Consider the following 27,500-nt stretch of genomic DNA (forward strand, 5'->3'; position numbering starts at 1 on the left):
AACTTCAACAAGACATCCCAACTCCTGTATTCAATGTTCTGACCAATGAAACCAAACATGCCGAATGCCTTCTTCACCACTCTGTCCACCTGTGACTCCACTTTCAAGGAGCTATGAACATGTACCCCGAGATCTCTTTGTTCTATAACTCTCCCCAATGCCCTACCATTAACTGAGTAAGTCCTGCCCTGGTTCAATCTACCAAAACGCATCACCTCGCATTTATCTAAATTAAACTCCATCTGCCATTCGTCAGCCCACTGGCCCAATTGATCAAGATCCCGCTGCAATTGGAGATAACCTTCCTCACTGTCCACTCTGCCACCAATCTTGGTGTCATCTGGAAACTTACTAACCATGCCTCCTATATTCTCATCCAAATCATTAATATAAATGACAAATAACAGTGGGCCCAGCACTGATCCCTGAGGCACACCGCTGGTCACAGGCCTCCAGTTTGAAAGACAACTCTCTACAACCACCCTCTGGTTTCTGTCAAGAAGCCAATTTTGTATCCATTTGGATACCTCACCCTGGATCCCGTGAGATTTAACTTTATGCAACAACCTACCATGCGGTACCTTGTCAAAGGCCTTGCTAAAGTCCATGTAGACAACATCAACTGCACTGCCCTCATCTACCTTCTTGGTTACCCCTTCAAAAAACTCAATCAAATTTGTGAGACATGATTTTCCACTCACAAAGCCATGCTGACTGTCCCTAATCAGTCCTTGCGTCTCTAAATGCCTGTAGATCCTGTCTTTCAAAATAACTTCCAACAATTTACCCACCACAGATGGCTCACTGGCCTGTAGTTCCCAGGCTTTTCCCTGCAGCCCTTTTTAAACAAAGGCACAACATTTGCCACTCTCCAATCTTCAGGCACCTCACCCGTGACTATCGATGATTCAAATACCTCAGCTAGGGGACCCGCAATTTCCTCCCTCGCCTCCCACAATGCCCTGGGATCCACTTCATCAGGTCCCGGGGATTTATCTACCTTGATGCGCTTTAAGACTTCCAGCACCTCCTTCTCTGTAATATGTACACTCCTCAAGACATCACAATTTATTTCCCCAAGTTCCCTAACATCCATGCCTTTCTCAACAGTAAATACTGATGCGAAATATTCATTTAGGATCTCACCCATCTCATAGAAATCATAGAAACCCAACAGTGCAGAAGGAGGCCATTCGGCCCATCGAGTCGGCACCGACCACAATCCCACCCAGGCCCTACCCCCATATTCCTACATATTTACCCGCTAATCCCTCTAACCTACACATCTCAGGACTCTAAGGGGCAATTTTTAACCTGGCCAATCAACCTAACCCCAGATCTTTGGACTGTGGGAGGAAACCGGAGCACCCGGAGGAAACCCACGCAGACACGAGGAGAATGTGCAAACTCCACACAGACAGTGACCCAAGCCGGGAATCGAACCCAGGTCCCTGGAGCTGTGAAGCAGCTCTTGTGGATCCACACATATGATTTGATTTATTATTGTCACATGTATTAACATACAGTGAAAAGTACTGTTTCTTGCGCGCTATGCAGACAAAGCATACCATTCATAGAGAAGGAAAGGAGAGAGTGCAGAATGTAGTGTTACAGTCATAGCTAGGGTGTAGAGAAAGATCAACTTAATGTGAGGTCGGTCCATTCAAAAGTCTGACAGCAGCAGGGAAGAAGCTGTTCTTGAGTCGGTTGGTGCGTGACCTCAGACTTTTGTATCTTTTTCCTAATGGAAGGAGGTGGAAGAGAGAATGTCCGGGGTGTGTGGGGTCCTTAATTATGCTGGCTGCTTTGCCGAGGCAGCGGGAAGTGTCGACAGAGTCAATGGATGGGAGGCTGGTTTGCGTGATGGATTGGGCTACATTCACAACCCTTTGTAGTTCCTTGCGGTCTTGGGCAGAGCAGGAGCCCAGACCGAGCTGTGATACAACCAGAAAGGATGCTTTCTATGGTGACCTTGTTGATCCTTTAAGGGTCCTACTCTCTTCCGAGTTACTGTTTATCCCCTGACGGATTGTCGGGATGCCGGGGTAGGTGGGGGGGAGACGATCCAGACCCTTGTGATGCTTCACCAAGGAGGGTGTGAGGCGGGGAAGGTTGACAGCGAACTGGTGACTGTCGGGGTTGGAAGTCTCACCTTAAAAAGTGCTGGTGTCCCACAGTGTCCCACACATCCTGGAAGAGCTCCAGTGAAGCGAGCATGGCCACTCTCGCTGCCTCTCTGTGATACTGACCATGCGCAGAAATGAGCGAGTCCTTGTTAATCCCTTGGTTCCCCTTCTTGCTGAGGTCAGCTTTCCCTCCGTGGCTGCATTTCCCTGTGAAAAGACAGCAGGAAGGTTACAGCACAGAAGAAGGCCATTTGTCCCATCTCGTCCATGCCAGCCGGAGAACAATCCCACCTTCCCGCACCTGGCCCACCGTCCAGCCGCGTTCACCGCTTACAGTGCAGGTACAGATACTTTCTCATGGAGTTTAGCGTCTCTCCCTCCACCACCAACCCGGGCGGTGAATTCCAGACACCCACCATCCCCTGTGTAAAAAGGTTCTTCCTCATGTCCCCTCTACAGTGATCTTGAATCGATGTCCCTGGTTCTAGAATTCTCTGCCAGGGGAAATGGTTTTACGCTGCCCACTCTCTCTCTCTTCCCCTCTTCATTTTTGTTCACCTCAGTCACGCCACCCCCCCAGCCTTTTCTGCTCCAAGGAAAATAACCCCAATCTCTCCTGGTAGCGACACTTTTCTAGATCTGACAACATTCTGAGGAACCTCCTCCGCACTCCCTCCAGCGCAATATCGTTCATCCTGTCGAGAACATTAGTTAAGTCACATTTGGAAGATTGCGTAAAGTTCTGGTCGCCACACTACCGGAAGAGTGTGGAGGCTTTGGAGAGGGTACAGAAAAGATTTACCAGGATGTTGCCTGGTATGGAGGGCATTAGCTATGAGGAGAGGTTGGAGAAACTTGGTTTGTTCTCACTGGAACGACGGAGGTTGAGGGGAGACCTGATAGAAGTCTACAAGATTATGAGGGGCATGGACAGAGTGGATAGTCAGAAGCTTTTTCCCAGGGTGGAAGAGTCAATTACTCGGGGGCACAGGTTTAAGGTGCGAGGGGCAAGGTTTAAAGGAGATGTACGAGGCAGATTTTTTACACAGACAGTAGTGGGTGCCTGGAACTCGCTGCCGGGGGAGGGAGTGGAAGCGGATACAATGGAGGCATCTTGACAGATAGATGAATAGGCACAGTGGGTTAGCGCTGCTGCCTCACAGCGCCAGGGACCCGGGTTTAATTCCCGGGGGCACGGGGGCACGGTGGCACAGTGGGTTAGCGCTGCTGCCTCACAGCGCCAGGGACCCGGGTTTAATTCCCGGGGGCACGGTGGCACAGTGGTTAGCGCTGCTGCCTCACAGCGCCAGGGACCCGGGTTCGATTCCCGGGTGCACGGTGGCACAGTGGTTGGCGCTGCTGCCTCACAGCGCCAGGGACCCGGGTTCGATTCCCGGGTGCACGGTGGCACAGTGGTTGGCGCTGCTGCCTCACAGCGCCAGGGACCCGGGTTCGATTCCCGGGTGCACGGTGGCACAGTGGTTAGCGCTGCTGCCTCACAGCTCCAGGGACCCGGGTTCGATTCCCGGGGGCACGGTGACACAGTGGTTAGCACTGCTGCCTCACAGCGCCAGGGACCCGGGTTCGATTCCCGGGGGCACGGTGACACAGTGGTTAGCACTGCTGCCTCACAGTGCCAGGGACCCGGGTTCGATTCCCGGGGGCACGGTGACACAGTGGTTAGCACTGCTGCCTCACAGCGCCAGGGACCCGGGTTCGATTCCCGGGGGCACGGTGGCACAGTGGTTAGCACTGCTGCCTCACAGCGCCAGGGACCCGGGTTCGATTCCCGGGGGCACGGTGGCACAGTGGTTAGCACTGCTGCCTCACAGCGCCAGGGACCCGGGTTCGATTCCCGGCTCGGGTCACTGTCTGTGTGGAGTTTGCACATTCTCCTCGTGTCTGCGTGGGTTTCCTCCGGGTGCTCCGGTTTCCTCCATCATTCCAAAGATGTGCAGGTTAGGTGGATTGGCCGTGATAAATTGATCCGAGTGCCGGGGGACTCGCTGGGGTAAATGCATGGAGTTATGGGGATAGGGCCTGGGTGGGATTGTGGTCGGTGCAGACTCGATGGGCCGAATGGCCTCCTTCTGCACTGTCGGGATTCTATGATTCTATGAATAGAGGGATGAGGACCGTGGACAGGCAAAGGGTCTCCAGTTCAGAAAGGCGTCATGTGCTAGCACAGGCTTGGTGGGTCGAAGGGCCTGTCCTTTGTTCCAATAGCTCACTGGAGTCCAAGAATACACACTGGGTAAAGAGAAGGAGGGCCATTCATCCCATCATCCCTGTGCTACCTCAGGGACATGTTTCACCTCCTCCCCCACACTTCATCCGTACAAAACAACACTTCCTCATTGGCTGATCAAATATCATTGGGAAGGTTCATCGCTGGGACTCGGGAAGTCCCAGTCTCAATATCCCTGAGTTAGACCCACACTCGGAGCACTGTGCACAGTTCCGGTCTCCATATCCCTTGGTTAGACCCACACTCGGAGCACTGTGCACAGTTCCAGTCTCCATACCCCTCGGTTAGACCCACACTCGGAGCACTGTGCACAGTTCCAGTCTCCATATCCCTCGGTTCGACCACACTCGGAGCACTGTGCACAGTTCCGGTCTCCCTATCCCTCGGTTAGACCACACTCCTACCCGGGTATTTCTTACCTTCAGGTCTGCCATGAGGGTTGAGGCTAAAGTATCCGGTGGTGATGATCTTCTCTTTGAGGACAGAGCCCAGTATCTCATCCACACACTGCGGGGACGGCGAGCACTCAATGCACGTTTCTTCATTCTTGCCTAAGAAGGAGAACAACAATGTTTCACCTCCTCCAGCCCCTACACCCCTCCCTATCTCTGTAACCTCCTCCAGTCCTGACACCCCTCCCTATCTCTGTAACTTCCTCCAGCCCCTTCACCCCTCCCTATCTCTGTAACTTCCTCCAGCCCCTACACTCCTCCCTATCTCTGTAACCTCCTCCAGTCCTGACACCCCTCCCTATCTCTGTAACGTCCTCCAGTCCTGACACCCCTCCATATCTCTGTAACTTCCTCCAGCCCCTACACCCCTCCCTATCTCTGTAACTTCCTCCAGCCCCTACACCCCTCCCTATCTCTGTAACCTCCTCCAGCCCCTACACCCCTCCCTATCTCTGTAACCTCCTCCAGCCCCTACACCCCTCCCTATCTCTGTAACCTCCTCCAGTCCTGACACCCCTCCCTATCTCTGTAACTTCCTCCAGCCCCTACACCCCTCCCTATCTCTGTAACTTCCTCCAGCCCCTACACTCCTCCCTATCTCTGTAACTTCCTCCAGCCCCTACACCCCTCCCTATCTCTGTAACCTCCTCCAGCCCCTACGCCCCCTCCCTATCTCTGTAACCTCCTCCAGCCCCTACACCCCTCCCTCTCTCTGTAACCTCCTCCAGCCCCTACACCCCCTCCCTATCTCTGTAATCTCCTCCAGCCCCGACACCCCTCCCTATCTCTGTAACCTCCTCCAGCCCCTACACCCCTCCCTATCTCTGTAACCTCCTCCAGCCCCTACACCCCTCCCTATCTCTGTAACCTCCTCCAGCCTCTACACCCCTCCCTATCTCTGTAACCTCCCCCAGCCTCTACACCCCTCCCTATCTCTGTAACTTCCTCCAGCCCCTACACCCCCTCCCTATCTCTGTAATCTCCTCCAGCCCCTACACCCCCTCCCTATCTCTGTAACCTCCTCCAGCCCCTACACCCCCTCCCTATCTCTGTAACCTCCTCCAGCCCCTACACCCCCTCCCTATCTCTGTAACCTCCTCCAGCCCCTACACCCCTCCCTATCTCTGTAACCTCCTCCAGCCCCTACACCCCTCCCTATCTCTGTAACCTCCTCCAGCCCCTACACCCCTCCCTATCTCTGTAACCTCCTCCAGCCCCGACACCCCTCCCTATCTCTGTAACCTCCTCCAGCCCCTACACCCCCTCCCTATCTCTGTAACCTCCTCCAGCCCCTACACCCCCTCCCTATCTCTGTAACCTCCTCCAGCCCCTACACCCCCTCCCTATCTCTGTAACCTCCTCCAGCCCCTACACCCCCTCCCTATCTCTGTAACCTCCTCCAGCTCCGACACCCCCTCCCTATCTCTGTAACCTCCTCCAGCCCCTACACCCCTCCCTAACTCTGTAACCTCCTCCAGCCCCTACACCCCTCCCTATCTCTGTAACCTCCTCCAGCCCCTACACCCCTCCCTATCTCTGTAAGCTCCTCCAGCCCCTATACCCCTCCCTATCTCTGTAAGCTCCTCCAGCCCCTACACCCCTCCCTATCTCTGTAACATCCTCCAGCCCCTACACCCCCTCCCTATCTCTGTAACCTCCTACAGCCCCTACACCCCTCCCTATCTCTGTAACCTCCTCCAGCCCCTACACCCCTCCTTATCTCTGTAACCTCCTCCAGCCCCTACACCCCTCCCTATCTCTGTAACCTCCTCCAGCCCCTACACCCCCTCCCTATCTCTGTAACCTCCTCCAGCCCCAAAACCCCTCCCTATCTCTGTAACCTCCTCCAGCCCCTACACCCCCTCCCTATCTCTGTTACCTCCTCCAGCCCCTACACCCCCTCCCTATCTCTGTAACCTCCTCCAGCCCCTACACCCCCTCCCTATCTCTGTAACCTCCTCCAGCCCCAAAACCCCTCCCTATCTCTGTAACCTCCTCCAGCCCCCTACACCCCTCCCTATCTCTGTAACATCCTCCAGCCCCTACACCCCTCCCTATCTCTGTAACCTCAACCAGCCCCTACACCCCTCCCTATCTCTGTAACCTCTTCCAGCCCCTACACCCCTCCCTATCTCTGTAACCTCCTCCAGCCCCGACACCCCTCCCTATCTCTGTAACCTCCTCCAGCCCCTACACCCCCTCCCTATCTCTGTAACCTACTCCAGCTCCGACACCCCCTCCCTATCTCTGTAACCTCCTCCAGCCCCTACACCCCTCCCTAACTCTGTAACCTCCTCCAGCCGCTACACCCCCTCCCTATCTCTGTAACCTCCTCCAGCCCCTACACCCCCTCCCTATCTCTGTAACCTCCTCCAGCCCCTACACCCCCTCCCTATCTCTGTAACCTCCTCCAGCCCCGACACCCCCTCCCTATCTCTGTAACCTCCTCCAGCCCCTACACCCCTCCCTATCTCTGTTACCTCCTCCAGCCCCTACACCCCTCCCTATCTCTGTAACCTCCTCCAGCCCCTACACCCCCTCCCTATCTCTGTAACCTCCTCCAGCCCCTACACCCCCTCCCTATCTCTGTAACCTCCTCCAGCCCCTACACCCCCTCCCTATCTCTGAAACCTCCTCCAGCCCCTACACCCCTCCCTATCTCTGTAACCTCCTCCAGCCCCCTACACCCCCTCCCTATCTCTGTAACCTCCTGCAGCCCCTACACCCCTCCCTATCTCTGTAACCTCCTCCAGCCCCTACACCCCTCCCTATCTCTGTAACCTCCTCCAGCCCCTACACCCCCTCCCTATCTCTGTAACCTCCTCCAGCCCCTTGAACGTTTCATTTATCTGTGGTTGCTGCAGCGGTGAATTATTGTGGGACAATTGTAGTCGCTATATAAATGCAGGAACTCTGCACTGCTGTGAGATCATTCGCTGAGGGTAAGCATGCAGGTACAGCAGGCGGTAAAGAAGGTAAATGGTATGTTGGCCTTCATTGTGAGAGGTTTCGAGTACAGGAGCGAGGGATGTGTTGTTGCGATTATACAGGGCCTTGGTGAGGCCACACCGAGAGTATTGTGTGCAGTTTGGGTCTCCTTTTCTGAGGAAGGATGTTCTTGCTCTCGAGGGAGTGCAGCGAAGGTTTACCCGGCTGATTCCGGGGATGGTGGGACTGATGTATGAGGAGAGATTGACTCGGTTAGGATTGTTTTCACTGGAGTTCAGACGAATGAGGGGGGATCTCATCGAGACTTATAAAATTCTAACAGGACTGGACAGGGTGGATGCAGGGAGGGTGTTCCCGATGGTGGGGGGAGTCCAGAACCAGGGGATTGGGGGCGGGGTTTGGGGATTGGGGGCGGGGTTTGGGGATTGGGGGCGGGGTTTGGGGATTGGGGGCGGGGTTTGGGGATTGGGGGCGGGGTTTGGGGGTTGGGGGCGGGGTTTGGGGATTGGGGTTTGGGGATTGGGGGCGGGGTTTGGGGATTGGGGGCGGGGTTTGGGGATTGGGGGCGGGGTTTGGGGATTGGGGGCGGGGTTTGGTAACAGGACTGGACAGGGTGGATGCAGGGAGGATGTTCCCGATGGTGGGGGGAGTCCAGAACCAGGGGATTGGGGGCGGGGTTTGGGGGTTGGGGGCGGGGTTTGGGGATTGGGGGCGGGGTTTGGGGATTGGGGGCGGGGTTTGGGGATTGGGGGCGGGGTTTGGGGATTGGGGGCGGGGTTTGGGGATTGGGGGCGGGGTTTGGGGATTGGGGGCGGGGTTTGGGGATTGGGGGCGGGGTTTGGTAACAGGACTGGACAGGGTGGATGCAGGGAGGATGTTCCCGATGGTGGGGGGAGTCCAGAACCAGGGGATTGGGGGCGGGGTTTGGGGATTGGGGGCGGGGTTTGGGGATTGGGGGCGGGGTTTGGGGATTGGGGGCGGGGTTTGGGGATTGGGGGCGGGGTTTGGGGGTTGGGGGCGGGGTTTGGGGATTGGGGTTTGGGGATTGGGGGCGGGGTTTGGGGATTGGGGGCGGGGTTTGGGGATTGGGGGCGGGGTTTGGGGATTGGGGGCGGGGTTTGGTAACAGGACTGGACAGGGTGGATGCAGGGAGGATGTTCCCGATGGTGGGGGGAGTCCAGAACCAGGGGATTGGGGGCGGGGTTTGGGGGTTGGGGGCGGGGTTTGGGGATTGGGGGCGGGGTTTGGGGATTGGGGGCGGGGTTTGGGGGTTGGGGGCGGGGTTTGGGGATTGGGGGCGGGGTTTGGGGATTGGGGGCGGGGTTTGGGGATTGGGGGCGGGGTTTGGGGATTGGGGTCGGGGTTTGGGGATTGGGGGCGGGGTTTGGGGATTGGGGGCGGGGTTTGGGGGTTGGGGGCGGGGTTTGGGGATTGGGGGCGGGGTTTGGGGATTGGGGGCGGGGTTTGGGGATTGGGGGCGGGGTTTGGGGATTGGGGGCGGGGTTTGGGGGTTGGGGGCGGGGTTTGGGGATTGGGGGCGGGGTTTGGGGATTGGGGGCGGGGTTTGGGGATTGGGGGCGGGGTTTGGGGATTGGGGGCGGGGTTTGGGGGTTGTGGGCGGGGTTTGGGGATTGGGGGCGGGGTTTGGTAACAGGACTGGACAGGGTGGATGCGGGGAGGATGTTCCCGATGGTGGGGGGGGGGGGAGTCCAGAACCAGGGGATTGGGGGCGGGGTTTGGGGGCGGGGTTTGGGGATTGGGGGCGGGGTTTGGGGATTGGGGGCGGGGTTTGGTAACAGGACTGGACAGGGTGGATGCGGGGAGGATGTTCCCGATGGTGGGGGGGGGGGGAGTCCAGAACCAGGGGTCACAGTCTGAGGATTCGGGGTAGACCATTTAGGACGGAGATGAGGAGACATTTCTTCACCCAGAGAGCGGTGAGTCTGTGGAATTCATTCCCACAGGAAGGAGCTGATGCCAAAACATTGAATGTATTCAAGAGGCGGCTGGAGATGGCGCTTGGGGCGAACGGGGTCAAAGGTTATGGGGGGACAGCAGGATGAGGCTGTTGAGTTGGATGATCAGCCATGTTGGTGATGAGTGGGGGAGCAGCTCGAAGGGCCAAATGGCCTCCTCCTGCTCCTATCCTCGATGTTTCTATGTTTCTGTCTCTTGGTTACCAGGGCCCTGGTTACCACCTCGCATTGACAGCATGAAAGATGGCAGCTAACTCTGACCCGCAAATGACCCCGGAGACCTGGGCAGCCTCACCTGCGACCCTCCCGATCGCTTCACCAGCTTTGATGAGTTTGCTGTTGGGAGTCTGGAACCCAAGTTCAACCCAGTTACTGTGGCTGTAAAAATCCTGGAGGGAACAGATCACAGCTCAGCTTAAACAGCCTGACAGTGCGGCCCTCCCTCAGTACTGACCCTCTGACAGTGCGGCACTCCCTCAGCACTGACCCTCTGACAGTGCGGCACTCCCTCAGCACAGACCCTCTGAAAGTGCAGCACTCCCTCAGTACTGACCCTCTGACAGTGCGGCACTCCCTCAGCGCTGTCCCTCTGACAGTGCGGCATTCCCTCAGCACTGATCCTCTGACAGTGCGGCACTCCCTCAGCACTGATCCTCTGACAGTGCGGCACTCCCTCAGCACTGACCCTCTGACAGCGCGGCACTCCCTCAGCACTGATCCTCTGACAGTGCGGCACTCCCTCAGCGCTGTCCCTCTGACAGTGCGGCACTCCCTGAGCACTGACCCTCTGACAGTGCGGCGCTCCCTCAGTACTGACCCTCTGACAGTGCGGCACTCCCTCAGCACTGACCCTCTGACAGTGCGGCACTCCCTCAGTACTGACCCTCTGACAGTGCGGCACTCCCTCAGCACTGACCCTCTGACAGTGAGGCACTCCCTCAGTACTGACCCTCAGACAGTGCAGCACTCCCTCAGCACTGACTCTCTAACAGTGCGGCACTGCCTCAGCACTGACCCTCTGACAGTGCGGCACTCCCTCAGTACTGACCCTCTGACAGTGCGACACTCCCTCAGTACTGACCCGCTGACAGTGCGGCACTCCCTCAGCACTGACCCTCTGACAGTGCGGCACTCCCTCAGCACTGACCCTCTGACAGTGCGGCACTCCCTCCGCACTGACCCTCTGACAGTGCGGCGCTCCCTCCGCACTGACCCTCTGACAGTGCGGCGCTAGCTCAGCACTGACCCTCTGACAGTGCGGCACTCCCTCAGCACTGACCCTCTGACAGTGCGGCACTCCCTCAGTACTGACCCTCTGACAGTGCGGCACTCCCTCAGTACTGACCCTCTGACGGTGCGGCACTCCCTCAGTACTGACCCTCTGACAGTGCGGCACTCCCTCAGTACTGACCCTCTGACAGTGCAGCACTCCCTCAGCACTGACCCTCTGACAGTGCGGCACTCCCTCAGCACTGACCCTCTGACAGTGCGGCACTCCCTCAGAACTGACCCTCTGACAGTGCGGCACTCCCTCAGCACTGACCCTCTGACAGTGCGGCACTCCCTCAGTACTGACCCTCTGACAGTGCGGCACTCCCTCAGTACTGACCATCTGACAGTGCGGCACTCCGTCAGCACTGACCCTCTGACAGTGCAGCACTCCCTCAGCACTGACCCTCTGACAGTGCGGCACTCCCTCAGCACTGACCCTCTGACAGTGCGGCACTCCCTCAGTACTGACCCTCTGACAGTGCGGCACTCCCTCAGCACTGACCCTCTGACAGTGCGGCACTCCCTCAGCACTGACCCTCTGACAGTGCGGCACTCCCTCAGCACTGACCCTCTGACAGTGCGGCACTCCCTCAGTACTGACCCTCTGACAGTGCGGCACTCCCTCAGCACTGACCCTCTGACAGTGCGGCACTCCCTCAGTACTGACCCTCTGACAGTGCAGCACTCCCTCAGTACTGACCCTCTGACAGTGCGGCACTCCCTCAGCACTGACCCTCTGACAGTGCGGCACTCCCTCAGCACTGACCCTCTGACAGTGCGGCACTCCCTCAGCACTGACCCTCTGACAGTGCGGCACTCCCTCAGCACTGACCCTCTGACAGTGCGGCACTCCCCCAGCACGGACCCTCTGACAGTGCGGCACTCCCTCAGCACTGACCCTCTGACAGTGCGGCACTCCCTCAGCACTGACCCTCTGACAGTGCGGCACTCCCTCAGCACTGACCCTCTGACAGTGCAGCACTCCCTCAGTACTGACCCTCTGACAGTGCGGCACTCCCTCAGCACTGACCCTCTGACAGTGCGGCACTCCCTCAGCACTGACCCTCTGACAGTGCGGCACTCCCTCAGCACTGACCCTCTGACAGTGCGGCACTCCCTCAGCACTGACCCTCTGACAGTGCGGCACTCCCTCAGCACTGACCCTCTGACAGTGCGGCACTCCCTCAGCACAGACCCTCTGAAAGTGCAGCACTCCCTCAGTACTGACCCTCTGACAGTGCGGCACACCCTCAGCGCTGTCCCTCTGACAGTGCGGCATTCCCTCAGCACTGATCCTCTGACAGTGCGGCACTCCCTCAGCACTGATCCTCTGACAGTGCGGCACTCCCTCAGCACTGACCCTCTGACAGCGCGGCACTCCCTCAGCACTGATCCTCTGACAGTGCGGCACTCCCTCAGCGCTGTCCCTCTGACAGTGCGGCACTCCCTGAGCACTGACCCTCTGACAGTGCGGCGCTCCCTCAGTACTGACCCTCTGACAGTGCGGCACTCCCTCAGCACTGACCCTCTGACAGTGCGGCACTCCCTCAGTACTGACCCTCTGACAGTGCGGCACTCCCTCAGCACTGACCCTCTGACAGTGAGGCACTCCCTCAGTACTGACCCTCAGACAGTGCAGCACTCCCTCAGCACTGACTCTCTAACAGTGCGGCACTGCCTCAGCACTGACCCTCTGACAGTGCGGCACTCCCTCAGTACTGACCCTCTGACAGTGCGACACTCCCTCAGTACTGACCCGCTGACAGTGCGGCACTCCCTCAGCACTGACCCTCTGACAGTGCGGCACTCCCTCAGCACTGACCCTCTGACAGTGCGGCACTCCCTCAGCACTGACCCTCTGACAGTGCGGCGCTCCCTCCGCACTGACCCTCTGACAGTGCAGCGCTCCCTCAGCACTGACCCTCTGACAGTGCGGCACTCCCTCAGCACTGACCCTCTGACAGTGCGGCACTCCCTCAGTACTGACCCTCTGACAGTGCGGCACTCCCTCAGTACTGACCCTCTGACGGTGCGGCACTCCCTCAGTACTGACCCTCTGACAGTGCGGCACTCCCTCAGTACTGACCCTCTGACAGTGCAGCACTCCCTCAGCACTGACCCTCTGACAGTGCGGCACTCCCTCAGCACTGACCCTCTGACAGTGCGGCACTCCCTCAGAACTGACCCTCTGACAGTGCGGCACTCCCTCAGCACTGACCCTCTGACAGTGCGGCACTCCCTCAGTACTGACCCTCTGACAGTGCGGCACTCCCTCAGTACTGACCATCTGACAGTGCGGCACTCCGTCAGCACTGACCCTCTGACAGTTCAGCACTCCCTCAGCACTGACCCTCTGACAGTGCGGCACTCCCTCAGCACTGACCCTCTGACAGTGCGGCACTCCCTCAGTACTGACCCTCTGACAGTGCGGCACTCCCTCAGCACTGACCCTCTGACAGTGCGGCACTCCCTCAGCACTGACCCTCTGACAGTGCGGCACTCCCTCAGCACTGACCCTCTGACAGTGCGGCACTCCCTCAGCACTGACCCTCTGACAGTGCGGCACTCCCTCAGCACTGACCCGCTGACAGTGCGGCACTCCCTCAGCACTGACCCTCTGACAGTGCGGCACTCCCTCAGTACTGACCCTCTGACAGTGCGGCACTCCCTCAGCACTGACCCTCTGACAGTGCGGCACTCCCTCAGTACTGACCCTCTGACAGTGCGGCACTCCCTCAGCACTGACCCTCTGACAGTGCGGCACTCCCTCAGTGCTGACCCTCTGACAGTGCGGCACCCCCTCAGCACTGATCCTCTGACAGTGCGGCACTCCCTCAGCACTGACCCTCTGACAGTGCGGCGCTCCCTCTGCACTGACCCTCTGACAGTGCGGCACTCCCTCAGCACTGACCCTCTGACAGTGCGGCACTCCCTCAGCACTGACCCTCTGACAGTGCGGCACTCCCTCAGCACTGACCCTCTGACGGTGCGGCACTCCCTCAGCACTGACCCTCTGACAGTGCGGCACTCCCTCAGCACTGACCCTCTGACAGTGCGGCACTCCCTCAGCACTGACCCTCTGACAGTGCGGCACTCCCTCAGTACTGACCCTCTGACAGTGCGGCACTCCCTCAGTACTGACCCTCTGACAGTGCGGCACTCCCTCAGCACTGACCCTCTGACAGTGCGGCACTCCCTCAGCACTGACCCTCTGACAGTGCGGCACTCCCTCAGTACTGACCCTCTGACAGTGCGGCACTCCCTCTGTACTGACCCTCTGACAGTGCGGCACTCCCTCAGCACTGACCCTCTGACAGTGCGGCACTCCCTCAGCACTGACTCTCTGACAGTGCGGCACTCCCTCAGCACTGACCCTCTGACAGTGCGGCACTCCCTCAGCACTGACCCTCTGACAGTGCGGCACTCCCTCAGCACTGACTCTCTGACAGTGCGGCACTCCCTCAGCACTGACTCTCTGACAGTGCGGCACTCCCTCAGCACAGACCCTCCCTCAGTGCGGCACTCCCTCAGCACTGACCCTCTGACAGTGTGGCACTCTCTCAGCACTGACCCTCTGACAGTGCGGCACTCCCTCAGCACTGACCCACTGACAGTGCGGCACTCCCTCAGTAATGACCCTCTGACAGTGCGGCACTCCCTCAGTACTGACCCTCTGACAGTGCGGCACTCCCTCAGCACTGACCCTCTGACAGTGCAGCACTCCCTCAGCACTGACCCTCTCACAGTGTGGCACTCCCTCAGTACTGACCCTCTGACAGTGCGGCACTCCCTCAGTACTGACCCTCTGACAGTGCAGCACTCCCTCAGCACTGACCCTCTCACAGTGTGGCACTCCCTCAGTACTGACCCTCTGACAGTGCGGCACTCCCTCAGTACTGACCCTCTGACAGTGCGGCACTCCCTCAGTACTGACCCTCTGACAGTGCGGCACTCCCTCAGTACTGACCCTCTGACAGTGCGGCACTCCCTCAGCACTGACCCTCTGACAGTGCGGCACTCCCTCAGTACTGACCCTCTGACAGTGCAGCACTCCCTCAGTACTGACCCTCTGAAAGTGCGGCACTCCCTCAGTACTGACCCTCTGACAGTGCGGCACTCCCTCAGTACTGACCCTCTGACAGTGCAGCACCCCCTCAGCACTGACCCTCTGACAGTGCGGCACTCCCTCAGTACTGAACCTCTGACAGTGCGGCACTCCCTCAGTACTGACCTGGAGTGTGTGCAGCACTCCCTCAGCACTGACCCTCTGACAGTGCGGCACTCCGTCAGTACTGACCCTCTGACAGTGCGGCACTCCCTCAGCAATGACCCTCTGACAGTGCGGCACTCCCTCAGTACTGACCCTCTGACAGTGCGGCACTCCCTCAGCACTGACCCTCTGACAGTGCAGCACTCCCTCAGTACTGACCCTCTGACAGTGCGGCACTCCCTCAGTACTGACCCTCTGACAGTGCGGCACTCCCTCAGCACTGACCCTCTGACAGTGCGGCACCCCCTCAGCACTGACCCTCTGACAGTGCGGCACTCCCTCAGTACTGACCCACTGACAGTGCGGCACTCCCTCAGTACTGACCCTCTGACAGTGTGGCACTCCCTCAGCACTGACCCTCTGACAGTGCGGCACTCCCTCAGTACTGACCCTCTGACAGTGCGGCACTCCCTCAGCACTGACCCTCTGACAGTGCGGCACTCCCTCAGTACTGACCCTCTGGCAGTGCGGCACTCCCTCAGTACTGACCCTCTGACAGTGCGGCACTCCCTCAGCACTGACCCTCTGACAGTGCGGCACTCCCTCAGTACTGACCCTCTGACAGTGCAGCACTCCCTCAGTACTGACCCTCTGACAGTGCGGCACTCCCTCAGCACTGACCCTCTGACAGTGCGGCACTCCCTCAGCACTGACCCTCTGACAGTGCGGCACTCCCTCAGCACTGACCCTCTGACAGTGCGGCACTCCCTCAGCACTGACCCTCTGACAGTGCGGCACTCCCTCAGCACTGACCCTCTGACAGTGCGGCACTCCCTCAGCACAGACCCTCTGAAAGTGCAGCACTCCCTCAGTACTGACCCTCTGACAGTGCGGCACTCCCTCAGCGCTGTCCCTCTGACAGTGCGGCATTCCCTCAGCACTGATCCTCTGACAGTGCGGCACTCACTCAGCACTGATCCTCTGACAGTGCGGCACTCCCTCAGCACTGACCCTCTGACAGCGCGGCACTCCCTCAGCACTGATCCTCTGACAGTGCGGCACTCCCTCAGCGCTGTCCCTCTGACAGTGCGGCACTCCCTGAGCACTGACGCTCTGACAGTGCGGCGCTCCCTCAGTACTGACCCTCTGACAGTGCGGCACTCCCTCAGCACTGACCCTCTGACAGTGCGGCACTCCCTCAGTACTGACCCTCTGACAGTGCGGCACTCCCTCAGCACTGACCCTCTGACAGTGAGGCACTCCCTCAGTACTGACCCTCAGACAGTGCAGCACTCCCTCAGCACTGACTCTCTAACAGTGCGGCACTGCCTCAGCACTGACCCTCTGACAGTGCGGCACTCCCTCAGTACTGACCCTCTGACAGTGCGACACTCCCTCAGTACTGACCCGCTGACAGTGCGGCACTCCCTCAGCACTGACCCTCTGACAGTGCGGCACTCCCTCAGCACTGACCCTCTAACAGTGCGGCACTCCCTCAGCACTGACCCTCTGACAGTGCGGCGCTCCCTCCGCACTGACCCTCTGACAGTGCGGCGCTCCCTCAGCACTGACCCTCTGACAGTGCGGCACTCCCTCAGCACTGACCCTTTGACAGTGCGGCACTCCCTCAGTACTGACCCTCTGACAGTGCGGCACTCCCTCAGTACTGACCCTCTGACGGTGCGGCACTCCCTCAGTACTGACCCTCTGACAGTGCGGCACTCCCTCAGTACTGACCCTCTGACAGTGCAGCACTCCCTCAGCACTGACCCTCTGACAGTGCGGCACTCCCTCAGCTCTGACCCTCTGACAGTGCGGCACTCCCTCAGAACTGACCCTCTGACAGTGCGGCACTCCCTCAGAACTGACCCTCTGACAGTGCGGCACTCCCTCAGCACTGACCCTCTGACAGTGCGGCACTCCCTCAGTACTGACCCTCTGACAGTGCGGCACTCCCTCAGTACTGACCATCTGACAGTGCGGCACTCCGTCAGCACTGACCCTCTGACAGTGCAGCAGTCCCTCAGCACTGACCCTCTGACAGTGCGGCACTCCCTCAGCACTGACCCTCTGACAGTGCGGCACTCCCTCAGTACTGACCCTCTGACAGTGCGGCACTCCCTCAGTACTGACCCTCTGACAGTGCGGCACTCCCTCAGCACTGACCCTCTGACAGTGCGGCACTCCCTCAGCACTGACCCTCTGACAGTGCGGCACTCCCTCAGCACTGACCCTCTGACAGTGCGGCACTCCCTCAGCACTGACCCTCTGACAGTGCGGCACTCCCTCAGCACTGACCCTCTGACAGTGCGGCACTCCCTCAGTACTGACCCTCTGACAGTGCGGCACTCCCTCAGCACTGACCCTCTGACAGTGCGGCACTCCCTCAGTACTGACCCTCTGACAGTGCGGCACTCCCTCAGCACTGACCCTCTGACAGTGCGGCACTCCCTCAATGCTGACCCTCTGACAGTGCGGCACCCCCTCAGCACTGATCCTCTGACAGTGCGGCACTCCCTCAGCACTGACCCTCTGACAGTGCGGCGCTCCCTCTGCACTGACCCTCTGACAGTGCGGCACTCCCTCAGCACTGACCCTCTGACAGTGCGGCACTCCCTCAGCACTGACCCTCTGACAGTGCGGCACTCCCTCAGCACTGACCCTCTGACGGTGCGGCACTCCCTCAGCACTGACCCTCTGACAGTGCGGCACTCCCTCAGCACTGACCCTCTGACAGTGCGGCACTCCCTCAGCACTGACCCTCTGACAGTGCGGCACTCCCTCAGCACTGACCCTCTGACAGTGTGGCACTCCCTCAGCACTGACCCTCTGACAGTGCGGCACTCCCTCAGCACTGACCCTCTGACAGTGCGGCACTCCCTCAGCACTGACCCTCTGACAGTGCGGCACTCCCTCAGTACTGACCCTCTGACAGTGCAGCACTCCCTCAGTACTGACCCTCTGACAGTGCGGCACTCCCTCAGTACTGACCCTCTGACAGTGCGGCACTCCCTCAGTACTGACCCTCTGACAGTGCGGCACTCCCTCAGTACTGACCCTCTGACAGTGCGGCACTCCCTCAGCACTGACCCTCTGACAGTGCGGCACTCCCTCAGCACTGACCCTCTGACAGTGCGGCACTCCCTCAGTACTGACCCTCTGACAGTGCGGCACTCCCTCTGTACTGACCCTCTGACAGTGCGGCACTCCCTCAGCACTGACCCTCTGACAGTGCGGCACTCCCTCAGCACTGACTCTCTTACAGTGCGGCACTCCCTCAGCACTGACCCTCTGACAGTGCGGCACTCCCTCAGCACTGACCCTCTGACAGTGCGGCACTCCCTAAGCACTGACTCTCTGACAGTGCGGCACTCCCTCAGCACTGACTCTCTGACAGTGCGGCACTCCCTCAGCACAGACCCTCCCTCAGTGCGGCACTCCCTCAGCACTGACCCTCTGACAGTGCGGCACTCTCTCAGCACTGACCCTCTGACAGTGCGGCACTCCCTCAGCACTGACCCACTGACAGTGCGGCACTCCCTCAGTACTGACCCTCTGACAGTGCGGCACTCCCTCAGTACTGACCCTCTGACAGTGCGGCACTCCCTCAGCACTGACCCTCTGACAGTGCAGCACTCCCTCAGCACTGACCCTCTCACAGTGTGGCACTCCCTCAGTACTGACCCTCTGACAGTGCGGCACTCCCTCAGTACTGACCCTCTGACAGTGCAGCACTCCCTCAGCACTGACCCTCTCACAGTGTGGCACTCCCTCAGTACTGACCCTCTGACAGTGCGGCACTCCCTCAGTACTGACCCTCTGACAGTGCGGCACTCCCTCAGTACTGACCCTCTGACAGTGCGGCACTCCCTCAGTACTGACCCTCTGACAGTGCGGCACTCCCTCAGCACTGACCCTCTGACAGTCCGGCACTCCCTCAGTACTGACCCTCTGACAGTGCGGCACTCCCTCAGTACTGACCCTCTGACAGTGCAGCACTCCCTCAGTACTGAACCTCTGACAGTGCGGCACTCCCTCAGTACTGACCTGGAGTGTGTGCAGCACTCCCTCAGCACTGACCCTCTGACAGTGCGGCACTCCCTCAGTACTGACCCTCTGACAGTGCGGCACTCCCTCAGCACTGACCCTCTGACAGTGCGGCACTCCCTCAGTACTGACCCTCTGACAGTGCGGCACTCCCTCAGTACTGACCCTCTGACAGTGCGGCACTCCCTCAGTACTGACCATCTGACAGTGCGGCACTCCGTCAGCACTGACCCTCTGACAGTGCAGCCCTCCCTCAGCACTGACCCTCTGACAGTGCGGCACTCCCTCAGCACTGACCCTCTGACAGTGCGGCACTCCCTCAGTACTGACCCTCTGACAGTGCGGCACTCCCTCAGTACTGACCCTCTGACAGTGCGGCACTCCCTCAGCACTGACCCTCTGACAGTGCGGCACTCCCTCAGCACTGACCCTCTGACAGTGCGGCACTCCCTCAGCACTGACCCTCTGACAGTGCGGCACTCCCTCAGCACTGACCCTCTGACAGTGCGGCACTCCCTCAGCACTGACCCTCTGACAGTGCGGCACTCCCTCAGTACTGACCCTCTGACAGTGCGGCACTCCCTCAGCACTGACCCTCTGACAGTGCGGCACTCCCTCAGTACTGACCCTCTGACAGTGCGGCACTCCCTCAGCACTGACCCTCTGACAGTGCAGCACTCCCTCAGTGCTGACCCTCTGACAGTGCGGCACCCCCTCAGCACTGATCCTCTGACAGTGCGGCACTCCCTCAGCACTGACCCTCTGACAGTGCGGCACTCCCTCAGCACTGACCCTCTGACAGTGCGGCACTCCCTCAGTACTGACCCTCTGGCAGTGCGGCACTCCCTCAGTACTGACCCTCTGTCAGTGCGGCACTCCCTCAGCACTGACCCTCTGACAGTGCGGCACTCCCTCAGTACTGACCCTCTGACAGTGCGGCGCTCCCTCAGTACTGACCCTCTGACAGTGCGGGACTCGCTGAGCACTGACCCTCTGACAGTGCGGCGCTCCCTCAGCACTGACCCTCTGACAGTGCGGGACTCGCTGAGCACTGACCCTCTGACAGTGCGGCACTCCCTCAGCACTGACCCTCTGATAGTGCGGCACTCCCTCAGCACTGACCCTCTGACAGTGCGGCACTCCCTCAGCACTGACCCTCTGACAGTGCGGCACTCCCTCAGCACTGACCCTCTGACAGTGCGGCACTCCCTCAGCACTGACCCTCTGACAGTGCGGCACTCCCTCAGTACTGACCCTCTGACAGTGCGGCACTCCCTCACCACTGACCCTCTGACAGTGCGGCACTCCCTCAGTACTGACCCTCTGACATTGCGGCACTCCCTCAGTTCTGACCCTCTGACAGTGCGGCACTCCCTCAGCACTGACCCTCTGACAGTGCGGCACTCCCTCAGTACTGAACCTCTGACAGTGCGGCACTCCCTCAGTACTGACCCTCTGACAGTGCGGCACTCCCTCAGTACTGACCCTCTGACAGTGCGGCACTCCCTCAGTACTGACCCTCTGACATTGCGGCACTCCCTCAGCACTGACCCTCTGACATTGCGGCACTCCCTCAGTACTGACCCTCTGACAGTGCGGCACTCCCTCAGCACTGACCCTCTGACAGTGCGGCACTCTCTCAGCACTGACCCTCTGACAGTGCGGCACTCCCTCAGTACTGACCCTCTGACAGTGCGGCACTCCCTCAGTACTGACCCTCTGACAGTGCGGCACTCCCTCAGTACTGACCTGGAGTGTGTGCAGCATGGTTCCCATGTGTTTCTGGGCTTGATGATAATTGCCCCGCAGGATGTTTTGTATCACCTGGGCTTTCTCCCTCAAGAGCACCTGCTTTCCCTCTCGCAAGTTCTCCGAGTCAAAGTGGCGTTCCGCTGCCAGGGCGTATTTGAAATCGACCAACGTGTTCCTGTTGGTGATCACCTTTAGTGCTTGCTTAAACCGACGCGCTGAGACCTTGGATTCATAATACGCCTCAAAAATATTTTCCGCCCTGAGCTTCTGATCCTGGAGGAGAAGGAAATTGAATGAGATTAGATCACCAATGGGCAACAAACTCAAACTGCATCTCCGCAGAGAGAGGGAGCAACAAGGAGACAGCACTGTGCACAGTTCCAGTCTCAATATCCCTCGGTTAGACCACACTGGGAGCACTGTGCACAGTTCCAGTCTCAATATCCCTCGGTTAGACCCACACTCGGAGCACTGTGCACAGTTCCAGTCTCCATATCCCTCGGTTAGACCCACACTCGGAGCACTGTGCACAGTTCCGGTCTCCATATCCCTCGGTTAGACCACACTCGGAGCACTGTGCACAGTTCCAGTCTCCATATCCCTCGGTTAGACCCACACTCGGAGCACTGTGCACAGTTCCAGTCTCCCTATCCCTCGGTTAGACCACACTCGGAGCACTGTGCACAGTTCCAGTCCCCATATCCCTCGGTTAGACCCACACTCGGAGCACTGTGCACAGTTCCGGTCTCCATATCCCTCGGTTAGACCCACACTCGGAGCACTGTGCACAGTTCCAGTCTCAATATCCCTCGGTTAGACCACACTGGGAGCACTGTGCACAGTTCCAGTCTCAATATCCCTCGGTTAGACCCACACTCGGAGCACTGTGCACAATTCCAGTCTCCATATCCCTCGGTTAGACCCACACTCGGAGCACTGTGCACAGTTCCGGTCTCCATATCCCTCGGTTAGACCACACTCGGAGCACTGTGCACAGTTCCAGTCTCCATATCCCTCGGTTAGACCCACACTCGGAGCACTGTGCACAGTTCCAGTCTCCCTATCCCTCGGTTAGACCACACTCGGAGCACTGTGCACAGTTCCAGTCCCCATATCCCTCGGTTAGACCCACACTCGGAGCACTGTGCACAGTTCCGGTCTCCATATCCCTCGGTTAGACCCACACTCGGAGCACTGTGCACAGTTCCGGTCTCCATATCCCTCGGTTAGACCCACACTCGGAGCACTGTGCACAGTTCCGGTCTCCATATCCCTCGGTTAGACCCACACTCGGAGCACTGTGCACAGTTCCAGTCTCCATATCCCTCGGTTAGACCCACACTCGGAGCACTGTGCACAGTTCCAGTCTCCATATCCCTCGGTTAGACCCACACTCGGAGCACTGTGCACAGTTCCAGTCTCCATATCCCTCGGTTAGACCCACACTGGGAGCACTGTGCACAGTTCCAGTCTCTATATCCCTCAGTTAGACCCACACTCGGAGCACTGTGCACAGTTCCAGTCTCCATATCCCTCGGTTAGACCCACACTCGGAGCACTGTGCACAGTTCCAGTCTCCATATCCCTCGGTTAGACCCACACTCGGAGCACTGTGCACAGTTCCAGTCTCCATATCCCTCGGTTAGACCCACACTGGGAGCACTGTGCACAGTTCCAGTCTCCATATCCCTCAGTTAGACCCACACTCGGAGCACTGTGCACAGTTCCAGTCTCCATATCCCTTGGTTAAACCACACTCGGAGCACTGTGCACAGTTCCGGTCTCCATATCCCTCGGTTAAACCACACTCGGAGCACTGTGCACAGTTCCAGTCTCCATATCCCTCGGTTAGACCCACACTCGGAGCACTGCGCACAGTTCCAGTCTCCATATCCCTCGGTTAGACCCACACTCGGAGCACTGTGCACAGTTCCAGTCTCCATATCCCTTGGTTAAACCACACTCGGAGCACTGTGCACAGTTCCGGTCTCCATATCCCTCGGTTAAACCACACTCGGAGCACTGTGCACAGTTCCAGTCTCCATATCCCTCGGTTAGACCCACACTCGGAGCACTGTGCACAGTTCCAGTCTCCATATCCCTCGGTTAGACCACACTCGGAGCACTGTGCACAGTTCCGGTCTCCATATCCCTCGGTTAGACCCACACTCGGAGCACTGTGCACAGTTCCAGTCTCCATATCCCTCGGTTAGACCACACTCGGAGCACTGTGCACAGTTCGGTCTCCATATCCCTCGGTTAGACCACACTCGGAGCACTGTGCACAGTTCCAGTCTCCATATCCCTCAGTTAGACCCACACTCGGAGCACTGTGCACAGTTCCAGTCTCCATATCCCTCGGTTAGACCCACACTCGGAGCACTGTGCACAGTTCCAGTCTCATATCCCTCAGTTAGACCCACACTCGGAGCACTGTGCACAGTTCCAGTCTCCATATCCCTCGGTTAGACCCACACTCGGAGCGCTGTGCACAGTTCCAGTCTCCATATCCCTCGGTTAGACCACACTCGGAGCACTGTGCACAGTTCCAGTCTCCATATCCCTCGGTTAGACCACACTCGGAGCACTGTGCACAGCTCCAGTCTCCATATCCCTCGGTTAGACCCACACTCGGAGCACTGTGCACAGTTCCAGTCTCCATATCCCTCGGATAGACCCACACTCGGAGCACTGTGCACAGTTCCAGTCTCCATATCCCGCGGTTAGACCCACACTCGGAGCACTGTGCACAGTTCCGGTCTCCATATCCCTCGGTTAGACCACACTGGGAGCACTGTGCACAGTTCCAGTCTCCATATCCCTCGGTTAGACCCACACTCGGAGCACTGTGCACAGTTCCAGTCTCCATATCCCTCGGTTAGACCACACTCGGAGCACTGTGCACAGTTCCGGTCTCCATATCCCTCAGTTACACCACACTCGGAGCACTGTGCACAGTTCCAGTCTCCATATCCCTCGGTGAGACCCACACTCGGAGCACTGTGCACAGTTCCAGTCTCCATATCCCTCAGTTAGACCCACACTCGGAGCACTGTGCACAGTTCCGGTCTCCATATCCCTCGGTTAGACCACACTCGGAGCACTGTGCACCGTTCCAGTCTCCATATCCCTCGGTTAGATCCACACTCGGAGCACCGTGCACAGTTCCAGTCTCCATATCCCTCGGTTAGACCACACTCGGAGCACTGTGCACCGTTCCAGTCTCCATATCCCTCGGTTAGATCCACACTCGGAGCACCGTGCACAGTTCCAGTCTCCATACCCCTCGGTTAGACCACACTCGGAGCACTGTGTACAGTTCCAGTCTCCATATCCCTCGGTTAGACCCACACTCGGAGCACTGTGCACAGTTCCAGTCCCCATATCCCTCGGTTAGACCACACTCGGAGCACTGCGCACATTTCCAGTCTCCATATCCCTCGGTTAGACCCACACTCGGAGCACTGTGCACAGTTCCAGTCCCCATATCCCTCGGTTAGACCCACACTGGGAGCACTGTGCACAGTTCCAGTCTCCATATCCCTCGGTTAGACCACACTGGGAGCACTGTGCACAGTTCCAGTCTCCATATCCCTCGGTTAGACCCACACTGGGAGCACTGTGCACAGTTCCAGTCTCCATATCCCTCGATTAGACCACACTCAGAGCACTGTGCACAGTTCCAGTCTCCATATCCCTCGGTTAGACCACACTCGGTGCACTGTGCACAGTTCCAGTCTCCATATCCCTCGGTTAGACCACACTCGGAGCACTGTGCACAGTTCCAGTCTCCATACCCCTCGGTTAGACCCACACTCGGAGCACTGTGCACAATTCCGGTCTCCATATCTCTCGGTTACACCACACTCGGAGCACTGTGCACAGTTCCAGTCTCCATATCCCTCGGTTAGACCACACTCGGAGCACTGTGCACAGTTCCAGTCTCCATACCCCTCGGTTAGACCCACACTCGGAGCACTGTGCACAATTCCGGTCTCCATATCTCTCGGTTACACCATACTCGGAGCACAGTGAGTGGGGAGAATGTGAGACTTGCTCCCACGGGGAGTGGGGAGAATGTGGGACTCGCTCCCACGGGGAGTGGGGAGAATGTGGGACTCGCTCCCACGGGGAGTGGGGAGAATGTGGGACTCGCTCCCACGGGGAGTGGGGAGAATGTGGGACTCGCTCCCACGGGGAGTGGGGAGAATGTGGGACTCGCTCCCACGGGGAGTGGGGAGAATGTGGGACTCGCTCCCACGGGGAGTGGGGAGAATGTGGGACTCGCTCCCACAGAGAGTGGGGAGATTGTGGGACTCGCTCCCACGGGGAGTGGGGGAGGTGGATAATATCGATGAAACTGGATAAACCCATGAGGGAGAAAGGAATAGACGGAGATGCTGGTGCGGGGAGGTGGAGAGGGGCTTGTTTAGAGCAGATGGGCTGAAGGGCCTGGCTCTGTGCACCGTACTATCTGCATGCAAGGCAGGTGTGCGCAGAATCCTACTGCACAGTAGGAGGCTGGTCAGCCCATCCAGCCTGTGCTAGCTCTTTGAAAGATCTCTCCAATTATTCCCCACTCTCTCTCCCGCTCTCCCTGTAAATTTTCCCCCTTCCAGTATTTCCCCAATTGCCCCTTTTGAAAGTTCCTGTTGAATCAGCTTCCAGCGCCCTTTCAGGCAGCGCCTTCCAGATCACAACAACTCGCTGTGTGTCCAAAATAAAATTCCCCTCATCTCCCCCCCCCTCTGGTTCTTTCCCCGATTCTCTTCAATCCGTGTCCCCTCTGGTTACCGAGCCTCCTGTCACTGGAAACACTTTCTCCTCATTCACTCCATCCAAACCCCCCCCCTCTCCCCCTCGTGATTCTGAACGCCTCGATTCAATCTCCCCCTGAACCTTCTCCGCTCCGAGGGGAATGATCCCAGCTTCTCCCCGTCTCTCCGCCTGAACTGAAGCCCCCTCGTCCCCCGGAACGATCGAGTCCACATCCCTCACTCTGATATGAATGAACGGATATCAGCGTGTTACCTCCAGTTGGAAGGCCTCCTTCGGAAGGACTTTTCCCTCAGGATTGGGAATCTCCTGGAACAATCTGAGGACAATCCGCAGGGCGGCCATCTTGGTGATGTCGGAGTGGGTGACGCTCTGTCCAAAGTTGGGGTTGAATCCCATGGCGGTGGGAGAGGTGGCCAGGATCCAGAGACACAATCCCGAAGGAAGCAGGAATGGCAGAACTCCCGGCATCTGCAGAGAGCAGGAGATAGGAATCAGCCTCCAGAGATAGCCCTCACTCCCTACCTCACTCGCTCACTCACTCACTCACTCCCTACCTCACTCGCTCACTCACTCACTCCCAACCTCGCTCACTCACTCACTCACTCACTCACTCACTATCTCGCTCGCTTGCTCGCTCACTCACTCACTCACTCACTCCCTACCTCACTCGCTCGCTCACTTACTCACTCCCAACCTCGCTCACTCACTCACTCACTCACTCCCAACCTCGCTCACTCACTCACTACCTCGCTTGCTCGCTCACTCACTCACTCACTCCCAACCTCGCTCACTCACTCACTCACTCCCTACCTCACTCACTCACTCACTCACTCCCTACCTCACTCGCTCACTCACTCACTCCCAACCTCGCTCACTCACTCACTCACTCCCAACCTCGCTCACTCACTCACTCACTCCCTACCTCACTCGCTCACTCACTCACTCCCAACCTCGCTCACTCACTCACTCACTCACTACCTCGCTCGCTTGCTCGCTCACTCACTCACTCACTCACTCACTCCCTACCACACTCGCTCACTCACTCACTCACTCCCAACCTCGCTCACTCACTCACTCACTCACTCCCTACCACACTCGCTCACTCACTCACTCACTCCCAACCTCGCTCACTCACTCACTCACTATCTCACTCGCTTGCTCGCTCACTCACTCACTCCCAACCTCACTCACTCACTCACTCACTATCTCACTCGCTTGCTCGCTCACTCACTCACTCCCAACCTCACTCACTCACTCACTCACTACCTCGCTCGCTTGCTCGCTCACTCACTCACTCACTCACTCCCAACCTCGCTCACTCACTCACTCACTACCTCGCTCGCTTGCTCGCTCACTCACTCACTCATTCACTCCCAACCTCGCTCACTCACTCACTCACTCCCAACCTCACTCACTCACTCACTCACTCACTACCTCGTTCGCTTGCTCGCTCACTCACTCGCTCACTCACTCACTCACTCCCAACCTCGCTCACTCACTCACTCACAACCTACCTTGCTCACTCACTCACTCACTCCCAACCTCGCTCACTCACTCCCAACCTCGCTCACTCACTCCCAACCTCGCTCACTCACTCACTCACTACCTACCTTGCTCACTCACTCACTCACTCACTCCCAACCTCACTCACTCACTCCCAACCTCGCTCACTCACTCCCAACCTCGCTC

At 58.5% G+C, this 27,500-nt stretch overlaps 1 protein-coding gene across 1 annotated transcript in view; it reads right to left on the reverse strand.

Annotated features, from left to right (window-relative positions):
* LOC144486620 (von Willebrand factor A domain-containing protein 7-like) overlaps positions 1-27,500 on the reverse strand; it is a gene marked incomplete at its 3' end in the record, with an annotated part of 32,508 nt that overhangs the window by 4,242 nt on the left and 766 nt on the right. The window contains exons 2-6 of the mRNA XM_078204666.1: positions 26,064-26,279; positions 21,030-21,305; positions 10,047-10,140; positions 4,794-4,925; positions 2,153-2,333 (exon numbers count right to left, since the gene is read on the reverse strand). Of these exons, the coding sequence (XP_078060792.1) occupies positions 2,153-2,333; positions 4,794-4,925; positions 10,047-10,140; positions 21,030-21,305; positions 26,064-26,279 (899 nt within the window). The remainder of the gene's footprint in view (positions 1-2,152; positions 2,334-4,793; positions 4,926-10,046; positions 10,141-21,029; positions 21,306-26,063; positions 26,280-27,500) is intronic.

The sequence above is a fragment of the Mustelus asterias genome, unplaced genomic scaffold (genome assembly GCF_964213995.1).
Source record: "Mustelus asterias unplaced genomic scaffold, sMusAst1.hap1.1 HAP1_SCAFFOLD_416, whole genome shotgun sequence".
In the NCBI taxonomy this organism is placed as follows: domain Eukaryota; kingdom Metazoa; phylum Chordata; class Chondrichthyes; order Carcharhiniformes; family Triakidae; genus Mustelus; species Mustelus asterias.